The sequence below is a fragment of the Anabrus simplex genome, chromosome 6 (assembly GCF_040414725.1).
Source record: "Anabrus simplex isolate iqAnaSimp1 chromosome 6, ASM4041472v1, whole genome shotgun sequence".
Classification (NCBI taxonomy): domain Eukaryota; kingdom Metazoa; phylum Arthropoda; class Insecta; order Orthoptera; family Tettigoniidae; genus Anabrus; species Anabrus simplex.
In genome coordinates this window covers 14,184,563-14,195,037 of record NC_090270.1, presented here as the reverse complement: position 1 = coordinate 14,195,037, position 10,475 = coordinate 14,184,563, and the positions used below count along the sequence as shown (strand labels likewise).

The following is a 10,475-nucleotide window of genomic DNA, read 5'->3' as shown; positions in this document are numbered from 1 at the left end:
TGAAGTGACTCCTCCCTAGCAACTGCGAGGGTTGAAGGATCCGGAGACTCCTCGCCACCACTTTGCTCCCCCATAACGTACGAATTACACTCGTAGAATCACTACTCAATACCGTCCACGCTACCTCTTCACAGCGACTGTCCACTCAACTGCACACTGTCACTGCTAAGAGGGAACACTTTGTTTACGATTTCAATGACATTTTGAGCTCTCTCCATCCCCCATATACGTTGCTCAGATATTTCTTTCCATCTGTCCAAAGTCCCACACTCTCACATATATCCACCCCTCCGTCGTTCCACTACCCTCTCCTGCTTATCCCTTATATGTTGGCCCGGTGTGTATGTTTTGTAGAAGTCGCTGAGGTCGGCCACTCTAGCGTGAAGATTAGTAAGTTATACATTGTGTCCCTGTGCTTTTCCTATATTTCCTAGTCTTGTCTACATATTACTCCCTCTCAGTTGTCTAGGTGATACGTCTTTTCATGAACTACTTCAAGTGCTTTGAAACCATTTTGTGAGTCCGCTGCATGGTCTACTTCCCTCAATCTTCAAGTACTTCGTACTCAGAACAAATTGTGAACTGCATTGGTGTACTACTTTATTGGAATTGTGTGCGCGTGTAGAACTAGTACAAATATAATACAGTATAGAGTCTGGGTGAAATAACGAGCCCAAAACAACTTCACGAACAGAACAGAACAGAACATAATTCCTGTGCGCGTGTACAACTAGTACAAATATAATACAGCATAGTGTCTGGGTGAAATAACGAGCCCAAATCAACTTCACGAACAGAACAGTATAGAACATAGTTCCATAGTTCATGAACGGCCCTGCGCTATAACCAAAATAGTACCAAACAAACCCAAACAAACCTATCAGCAAGAAGAAGAAGAACCAAGAGAGTACGCTCGTATTCCTTTGGGTACCGGTACGCACTTCTCCAAAGGTACAAGTAGAATGTGGTTTGCTCGACTGTCGAGAATTGCAGCTTCAACCCAGCCAATGTACGTGTAGAGGTAACAGATAAATTGCTTTTACATTGCAATACCCCATAACTGCGTTCATACTTCGTTGCGTGTGGAGTTGTTTGCGGTATGATTTGTTGAAGAGCAGTGCATAAAAATAGGGGAATTATGAAATATCATTGTGTTAGGAAGCACTCCGCTTATTTGTTTATTTCATTTTGATTATTACCGGTATGCGAAATTGACTGTTTTCAGTGTTGTAATGACATCTCGTTCAGTAGGCAATTAACTTTACACGGGATAAAAGTAAATTTTAGGATATACAGTGAGTAAAAAAAATATCCCCGCACACAACCACCAGTGTATTATCCGTACAGAACCAGCAATGTAATTTCCTTTAGGCATACATAATTACATGTACAGCACTTATCTATAGCTCTGCTCGTGTACAATAAAATAATTTATTAAGGTGCGCTCGAAAGAGCATTACTTAACCTAGTAAAAACATTTACAAATTAGCAATTTTTATATTCTCAGTTCAAAACTGGAGTTTTCCCTGCTATATTCGCTAATTGATTTCACCCTTTTCGAACATTCCGTTATATGATATAAACTGCACTTCTGATCACAGAGGGTGCAAACGCACTCATTGTTTGGTTTATGAAAGGTGATATTCCTGCAAATACAGTGATGAAAGCCATGTATGGCCAGCCTGGTAACAACATGTCTTTGCTCTTGACCTTCTTTAGTCCAGTTTCTGTCACATATAGCGCTTGTGCTGTAGAACTCCTCTTCTATCTCTTCTCTCTTCACCTCTCTCTGTCGTTGAAGCTTCTGGCTTGATCTAGTAGCTGGCAAAGAATGTTTTAATCATATGTTTTCTATGAAGAAGGTTTCCCTCATAAGAACATAAACTAGCCTAGAAGGGGATTCCATTCTCACACCCAAAACTGTTATGAAATACGCCTTCACCTTCCCAATTTCCGTTAAGTCACTAAATGACAGCTTTTCCCATATTATTTCAATACCATAGGTGACTATTGGCTCTATTGCACTATGAAAGAGTTTCATCACCGTATCAGTGGCTCTGATGGCCGCTGCAGATTTTTCCTGAATATGTATCCTGAAGGAGCTTCCTGTCGGTTGTATCGTGATTCCTAAGTACTTGTATTCCTTAACAACTTGAAGCTGTACACCTTCTAACATTATATTGTCTTTTGCTGCTTGTTTTCCTCCTTTTCTGAATACCATTTGGACAGTTTTCTCCTTATTTATATTAAGATGATTCACCTCAGACCATTTCTCTAGTTCAGCTATTGCTGTTTGCACTTCTTTGTTTGATGATCCAATCATCATGTCATCTGCATACATGATCAAAGTAGCCTTCGAATTACCATTTATAATTGAATTGACATCTGCCATTAGTATATTAAACAGAATAGGACTGATAGGATCACCCTGCATGACACCGTTGGTTTGCCTTATTTTCCTTGATCTTATATCGTTGTTACTAATTTCAATGTAATTGTATTTCATGATGTTTTGTATTATCAAGGTGAGTGGGTGGCTTTCCCCTATAACGTCTCTCAACTTTTCCATTAGCGTTCTTCTGTTCACTAGGTCAAAGGCTTTTCTGTAATCTATGAATACTGCATAGTACTTTCCCGTGGGATGTCGCAATACTTCTTCTATATCCTGCATTAGAAATTTCATGGCATGTATTGTGCTCCTCTGTTTCCTAAAACCAAACTGGGAGTCTGGTAGATAAGGATCAATTAGTATATTAAGCCTTTCGTTGATGATACATGTGAATACCTTAAAAAGGACATCCTCCAGCACAATTCCTCGGTAGGAATCTGGGTTGTCAAACGATCCTTTTCCTTCGTAAAGAATTTTCATGGTTGTTGTCCTCCATTTTTCTGGTATTTCCCCTGTTTGAAAACATTTGTTTAATAGGGACACCCATAGGTCTATCAGGATATCTGCAGATTCTTTCAGATGTTCCGGAAAAATTCCATCCGGCCCTGCTGCTTTTTAAATCTTGGTTTGTTGTATTACCCTCATTATTTCCTCTTTAATAATGACTGTGTCAATTAACTCATGTCTTTTGGGCTCAGTAATGTATGCCTCGTCTGAGTTCATTTGATTTGAAATTCCAATGAAATGTGTCTCCCATGCTTCGATAGAAATTTCACAAGACGTATTTGCAGTTTTCTTATTTAATGCCTATTGACTATCATCTGTGTCAAAAATGATACCAAACCTTCCCAATTACATTCAAAGCTTAAAAAAACAAAACAAACAGAAAACACAAATAAAATAAGTCTCCGTACAGTGCACCCAATGTGTACGCCAATCATCACCTCAATGATCTGTTGGGCCTCCTTTTGTTCTTATTGCTTCCCTCAGCCTTTTAGGCATAGTTTGAACCAGTTTTTTAGTCGTTTGTGCTTCAATGTTACTCCATTCTTCTACAATTTTGTCCCGTAACTGCTGTTTTCTCCGGATGTTGTACTTCTTCAACCTCCGTTTCATTTCATCCCATAAATACTCAATGGGGCTCTTGTCGGGGGATTGGGTAGGAGTATGGAGCTGTTTCTTGGTGTCGTACAACAACCAGAGCTTGGCATTCATGACGGTGTGTTTGGCGTCATCATGTTGAAATATGAATGACTCCCCCATGTTGAGTTTCGCAGCAGTGGCATGTAGATTGTTCTTTAGAATATTTAAGTACTGCCGCCAGTCCACGATTCCATCAATGAACACTAAGTTTCTCACCCCAGTAGCTATCATACAGCCCCAAACCAGGAGACCTCCCCCTCCATGTTTGACCGTAGGACATAAATTCTTGGTCTGCAAGTGTTCGTTGGGCTTTTGCCACACCAGTTGCCTACTATCCAAACCAAACATTGTAAACTTACATTCATCACTGAAAGTCACCAAATTCCAGAAGTCCTGAGGTTTGTTGACATGCTCCTTGGTGAGTGTCAGTCTTTACAGCTTGTTGACTTTGCTGACATAGGGCATTTATCGGGACACTCTGTCACTGCATCCACATTCTTTAATGATATTATGCATGGTTTGGGGTACCACCTGAACAGCATAATCTTTCACCATGGCTGCCAACCTACGGGTACTCATCTTACGGTCTTCTCTGACACATCTCATAACTGCCTGCCTTTGGCGTGCATTCAGTTTCCTGGGTCACCTGGAACGATGTCTACTCTCCAGGGAGTTGGTGTCCTTATACCTTTACTGAGCTCGATAGCTGCAGTCGCTTAAGTGCGGCCAGTATCCAGTATTCGGGAGATAGTGGGTTCGAACCCCATTGTCGGCAGCCCTGAAGATGGTTTTCCATGGTTTCCCATTTTCACACCAGGCAAATGCTGGAGCTGTACCTTAATTAAGGCCACGGCCGCTTCCTTCCCACTCCTAGCCCTTTCCTGCCCCGTCGTCGCCGTAAGACCTATCTGTGTCGGTGCGACGTAAAGCCAATAGCAAAAAAAAAAATTATACCTTTCCAACACATATTGCACTGAAGAGGGGGTTCTTTTCACATTGGGTGCTGTTTTGTCTTATCGATTGCCTCTCCTTCCTTAATTGTACAATTCCCCTATAGGTATAGGTATTTCTGTCCCACTCACCCACAGCGAGTTTCCTGTGTCTGCACTCAACCACCAACAACACAATATTACTTCTGTGCTTTAACAACACCAGCAATGTAACGCGTCTGCTATACGACTGTGCCCCAGTATGGAGACTATTTGGATGGCGCTCCTGTTTACCTGTTGCATTGGACGTGTGTACAAGACCATGGTCTATACGTAGGTAGTTCCACTGGTTGATGTTAATATACATATACTGGTTTGTAGCCTACATTGTCCATGTGACATGCGCTGTAGAGTCCGATACTACCAAAACAGACATTGATGTATGGAGACATTTTTTGCTCCTTGTATACATTGTACGCTTTTCTTTCAGCTGTAACAATGTATTGCGAGATATAGGTAAATAAAATAATACCCGGGGATTTCAGAAGGCGCCTCATTTAATTTTACACTCTATAATGTTTCAACTTGCTGTTTTCCATCATTTGTGGTATTCTCTTTAATCATCTGTCAAGAATAAAGAAAATTGGTGTTTATCAAATCATACACTGGAAGGTTGGATGCGTGCTCAACAGATCCATCACCAGTAAGTTGTCATAGGTAGCCTGGGTGCCACTGAAGAGGCGTATTATAATATTAGATAACTTCAGCCAATGGCCAGATTAACAAACAAGAATTATTCACAATGTGCGGAAGGTACTAGTCTGTGTAAAAGTTTGATAGTGAGTGTACTGTTTGTTTACAGGCCATTTCATGGTACCTGTCGTACTGTTGCTAGTTAAACTTTTAAGCACATTTGCCAGAATGACACGGAATAACTGATAATACGATAAAATCATTAGTAGAGGTAGTTCTGTGGTATTGATATGTAATCTATTCAGATGGTTTTGAGAACAGCTGCTCAGCTGTTTCTTCTTTCTTTTCTGCCTAGGATACACTTTATGCCGCAAGTTTTGAAGTAATTTTCTGCAACAGTGAATGCTCTGTGCTAGAAGTGCCAAGCTCATTTCCCTAAAAATGCAGGATTTTGGATAAATGTCATGACATTTGGTAATTATCAATACGGAACAAAATGAAATTTATTAATCAAGATTTGGATAGATGTTCATGATTGACAATGTTCTGTGATGTTTGCAGAAAAGGGGCGAGTGAAATTTGTTTTATATTTCACCCTAAAAAAGTTATCTCAGATTTAGCACAATAAAAATTGTATTTTTATTGAAATATGCTGCCTAAAATATAGTTTTATAACATGTTTTATCAAATCCGAGCTCTAGACATTAGCTGTAAGTTGTTCAAACAATTTCAATGGGAGGAGGTGCTTCAGAAGGTGCCTGTGCACAAAACTTGATGTATCTTTTTCATGGTTGGTTCTACACAAAAATAGGTCTTTGGCAACATTAATTTAGAATTTTTGTTCTATGCCTTTTTCCAATAGTAAGGGAAATATCAGTGATAGTGAACTGTAAAGAGAGTTGTTATGCAGATTGTTCCAGCTACATTTTAAAGGCTTTGTACATCTGTCAGTATTCTTTAAACTGCAAAGAGCCAGAGAAGTAAGTACGTCACAGCAAGCACTCCCACTTAGGTGCCTCAGATTCTGGGGAACAAGACAAGCGATGGACAAAAATATAATCATGCACATGATAAGCAATTGTTCCTTGAAATAAAATGGCATACGGCTTTTAATGCCGGGAGTGTCCGAGGACAAGTTCGGCTCGCCAGGTGCAGATCTTTCGATTTGACACATGTGGGCAACCTGTGCATCATGATGAGGATGAAATGATGATGAAGATGATACATACACGCAACCCCCGTCGCCAGAGAAATTAACCAATGATGGTTAAAATTCCCACGCCTGCCGGGAATCAAACCCGGGACCTCTGTGACGAAAAAGGCCAGCATGCCAACCATTTAGCCATGGAGCTGGACAGCAATTGTTCCATCAACGACGGGTACTGCTGTTGGTGCTATCGGTCCCGAGAGGTCATTGGCCTATCAAGTGACCGCTGTTCAGCTGTAAGGCCTACAGATTACGAGGTAGTATGTGGTCATCTTGGCGAATCCCTTCGGCAATTTTTCTTGACATTCAAGACCAGGTTTGCTATCTTGCCATCAGATTGTAATCCCATAGGGTGAGTTGACCTTGAACACACCTTCAGACCTGGCTGGGAATCAATCCAGGTCCTCCAAATAAACAGGCAGTCATGTTACCTCTGCAGTCTGATGTTGGTTAAACCCTTGTAGCCTTGTTTGCTGTTGGGAAGATTTGTGACACCATAGGGCTGTGAAGTACTTGGATTTGTGGCATGAAAAACTTTGCCACTCTTATTTTCCCTCTTTATATCATATTATTATGTTTATTTCTTATTCTTTGAGCCAGTAGTAAAACTGTCACTCCTAGCAAACAAGATTGATTCTGACATTTATGAGAGGCTAAGTTAGGTGACACTTCTCACAATATTTACAATCAGTGTTGGTACTTGAGAGGTTAAATATGAGAAAACAATATGCGTTGATGTTAGATTTATTTGACCCTGTTAAAACATGTTTCACCTCATGCATAATAAATAAAAAATTGGTAAAATCAAAACTCAAAAACAAAGTGAAGGTGCATATTATTAGAAAAATGTTGTAGGATATTATTTTAATACTTCTCTGACAATAGTTTGGTTAATAATTCTGCATTTAATTAAGTGCATGTAGGCCATCCCGTATTTTCAAGGTGGTCATTTTGGGAAAAGTACCAAGAGTGATATGCTAAGTTCATAAATTCTTAAGCCAGCACAACAGCTGAGACCAAGACAAGAAACAGTACTTTTAGAACATGAATATCCTTAATTGCACAATGAAATAAGGCAGTGGGTAATAATGTAAAGATTCATTTGTGGGTACTTGAAAGATAGGTTATAAATCCAACATTGGACACAGCTTATAATAATAATAATAATAATAATAATAATAATAATAATGTTATTTGCTTTACGTCCCACTGGCTACTTTTACGGTTTTTGGAGATGCCAAGGTGCCGTAATTTAGTCGTGCAGAAGTTGTTTCACGTGCCAGTAAATCTACGGAGACAAGGCTGACGTATTTGAGCACCTTCAAATACCACCGGACTGAGCCACTCAGCCTGGCACACACAGCTTATTGCACGTTATAAATTTCACAGCTTATACAACGACGCAATTCAGTACATAGGGCAACCAGACCCTTTAACCTGTAGAGCAGATACAATTGGAGAGTCGTTCTATGTTTGAGAGTGGACAAAAGTTGAATTACACCTGCACAAGAAACGAGAAGAGGATGTGGGAGCATAAGCCCTCAGAAGACAGGGGCAAGACCGTTTGTTGCACAAGCAAAGGCCTACAGGACTTTAATACCCTCTGGGCAGCACCAAAATTGTATGATTGTTATTTATTTTTCCATTAGGCAGATTCAGTTAACTAACTTACATAAGCGTTGGGGAAGGGAGTCAGGTAGCACGTTGAATGCATCACCATTTGGAGGGTAACGCCAACGGAATCTGCCTGCTACTGCAAAGTTGGGAGTGCAGTTTGACCCCTTGCACAGTGCGCTTCACACGTGCAGCTCTGACTTAATTGAAGATCGATTATCACAGGTTTCGAACCAGCTCCTTCTGAATGTGAAAATACAAAAAAGAAGATTGAGCGTTTACCACTTAACATAGAAGACAGCTGAGCTCCCCATTCAGCCTGCCAGAACGACCGGTATTGATGACCCGAGAAGGACCGTGCAATGAACATCTGCACCAGAGAACTGAGGATATGCAATGTATGGAAGTGATAGCTTTATTAAAACCTGGCAAAGAACCTACTGACTCTAAACGTCCCCCTACTGTGCCATCCATTCAAGATCTTTGAACGAACGATCCCCAGCTAGAACGTCAAAGAACAAGCAGGTTTCAGGACAGGAAAATCGTGTTGAACCTAACTGAATAGGTAGAGGATGGTTTATTACCAGGGTAGCATCTCACAAAGTTTGTTGGCACATTCCTCTAAACCTGAACAATATGTCTTAGGTCTACAAGATTGATCGATTTAGTTATCATGTGGCTGGGGTGTGTCAGAGGACTCTTCGGTTATGTTATGATCAGAGACAAATATAGTGTTTCCTAGCCTACTTTGAATTGAATGGATGAAAACCACAATGGTATAAGTGACATAAAAAAAAAAAAAAGACTTAAGTGCAGGATGTAACTCCGGGAGGATGTATTCTTTCACCAGCAAAGAGATACAAGTGATAGCAGTAATATTCTGCGCTCTAGTGATAGGTGGTATAACTACAAATGGCATGCTTTATACAAGTGTTAGGATGTTTTGCCTATTCCTCTGAATGATCAAAATGCTACTTATACCGTTATGGTTTTCATCCATTCAATTTAAATGGAATTCATCAAGGGCATTGATGAAACATAAAGTTAATCCTGTCTTTCATAATGTTTTTAAGTTCTCCCCACAGTTAACAGCTGACCTGCTTTGCTACATTCTTTTGTGTTACATTTTTTTTAAATGCAACGTGAAGTGATGTGTATTTCATTTTAAATTTACTCTTCCCCTCTCATGCATAAGGACCATCAGGGCTGGGATTTATATGTAATATGTATACATGTGGGCTAAAAATTCTGAAAATATGGAATGCATACATGCTGAGGAAAGTCACAAAAAAGTTTAACCTTCTTACTGCTGTTGCTGCTATGTGTTTCTTGGGAAGAAGGGGGCACATTGTAATCTTTTAACTAAAATTGCCTATTTACAAACCAGTGGCTTACTGTCTGTTGACAGTCCTCCTTTCGTAAATCACTTGCTGTACATACAATCATCATTTTCCAGATGAAGACTTCCAGATGAAGACTTATGATCTGGTGGCATATTAACTATTTATTGCACTGAATTAACAAGTATATAAACCGTACTGAAGATTCTCTCAAAGCTCATACACAACTATTGATGGTTCGTGAAATACTTAAAAGAACAGGTTAGTCTAATTGGCGCTAATGCTCTACTAATTGCCTCAACCAACCTGCTGTGGTCAGGTATAAGGAATTCTATTGTCTCAGGGGTTGTCTGACAAGGCTATAACTGAAACCAAAACAAAAGAATGTGCAAACCACACAACTTGTTTGCAACATTTCATACAGCTCTGAAATATAGATATTATCTGCGCACCTTTTCTGGATAGATTTACACCCTAGTGTTGAATTGGTCGACCTCGGCAATCTTCGAGATTCGTACTGGCAACCTTTGAAACACAAACTATGAATCGCTTATGCATCGCTGTGCGACATCTGGCGTACCATTTACGTACTAGTACTGTTGTTATTTATGCAGCAAAGCCAAACTATAGAATTCACTCTAGGAATAAGATTCGCATTGAGAAATGTTACGTAATGTGTGTGTGACACAGTTGTTGGCTTAAGATAACAAAGGTTTAGCAAAATTCATATCGATCGATCATATTATCGATTCAATTCTGATTTCATTTCCATTCAGTTGGCAGTACTACTGGAACCGGAATTGCTCCCTCCTTACTCCTCAAACCCGTACACAAATCTATCGATAAAAAGTGCGCAGATAATAGTGAAATAAAATTTAAATGTTTATCTGACAGGAATAAGTTTGAAACCACAAAATAAAACTTTCAATTATGTAAAGATACAAAAGTTTTTCAAAAATATGTTCAAAAAAAGCTATAGCTCAAAATATGGACAATGTGGAAAATCAATAATTGTCTTGATCGACTACAAGTATCCCAATTCGTAATATAATGAAATTTTAACTTTTAACTTATGTAAAAACAAATGTGTGTCTTGATCGACTACAAGTATCCCAATTCGTAATATAATGAAATTTTAACTTTTAACTTATGTAAAAACA

General features: G+C 39.5%; 1 protein-coding gene across 1 annotated transcript in view; it reads left to right on the top strand.

The window, feature by feature from the left end:
• Positions 1–777: 777 nt before the first annotated feature.
• Positions 778–10,475, top strand: part of mRpS7 (mitochondrial ribosomal protein S7) — a 190,769-nt gene continuing 181,071 nt past the window's right edge. Inside the window, exon 1 of the mRNA XM_067149633.2 lies at positions 778–1,009. Coding sequence (XP_067005734.1) covers positions 963–1,009 — 47 coding nt within the window. The 5' untranslated portion in view covers positions 778–962. The remainder of the gene's footprint in view (positions 1,010–10,475) is intronic.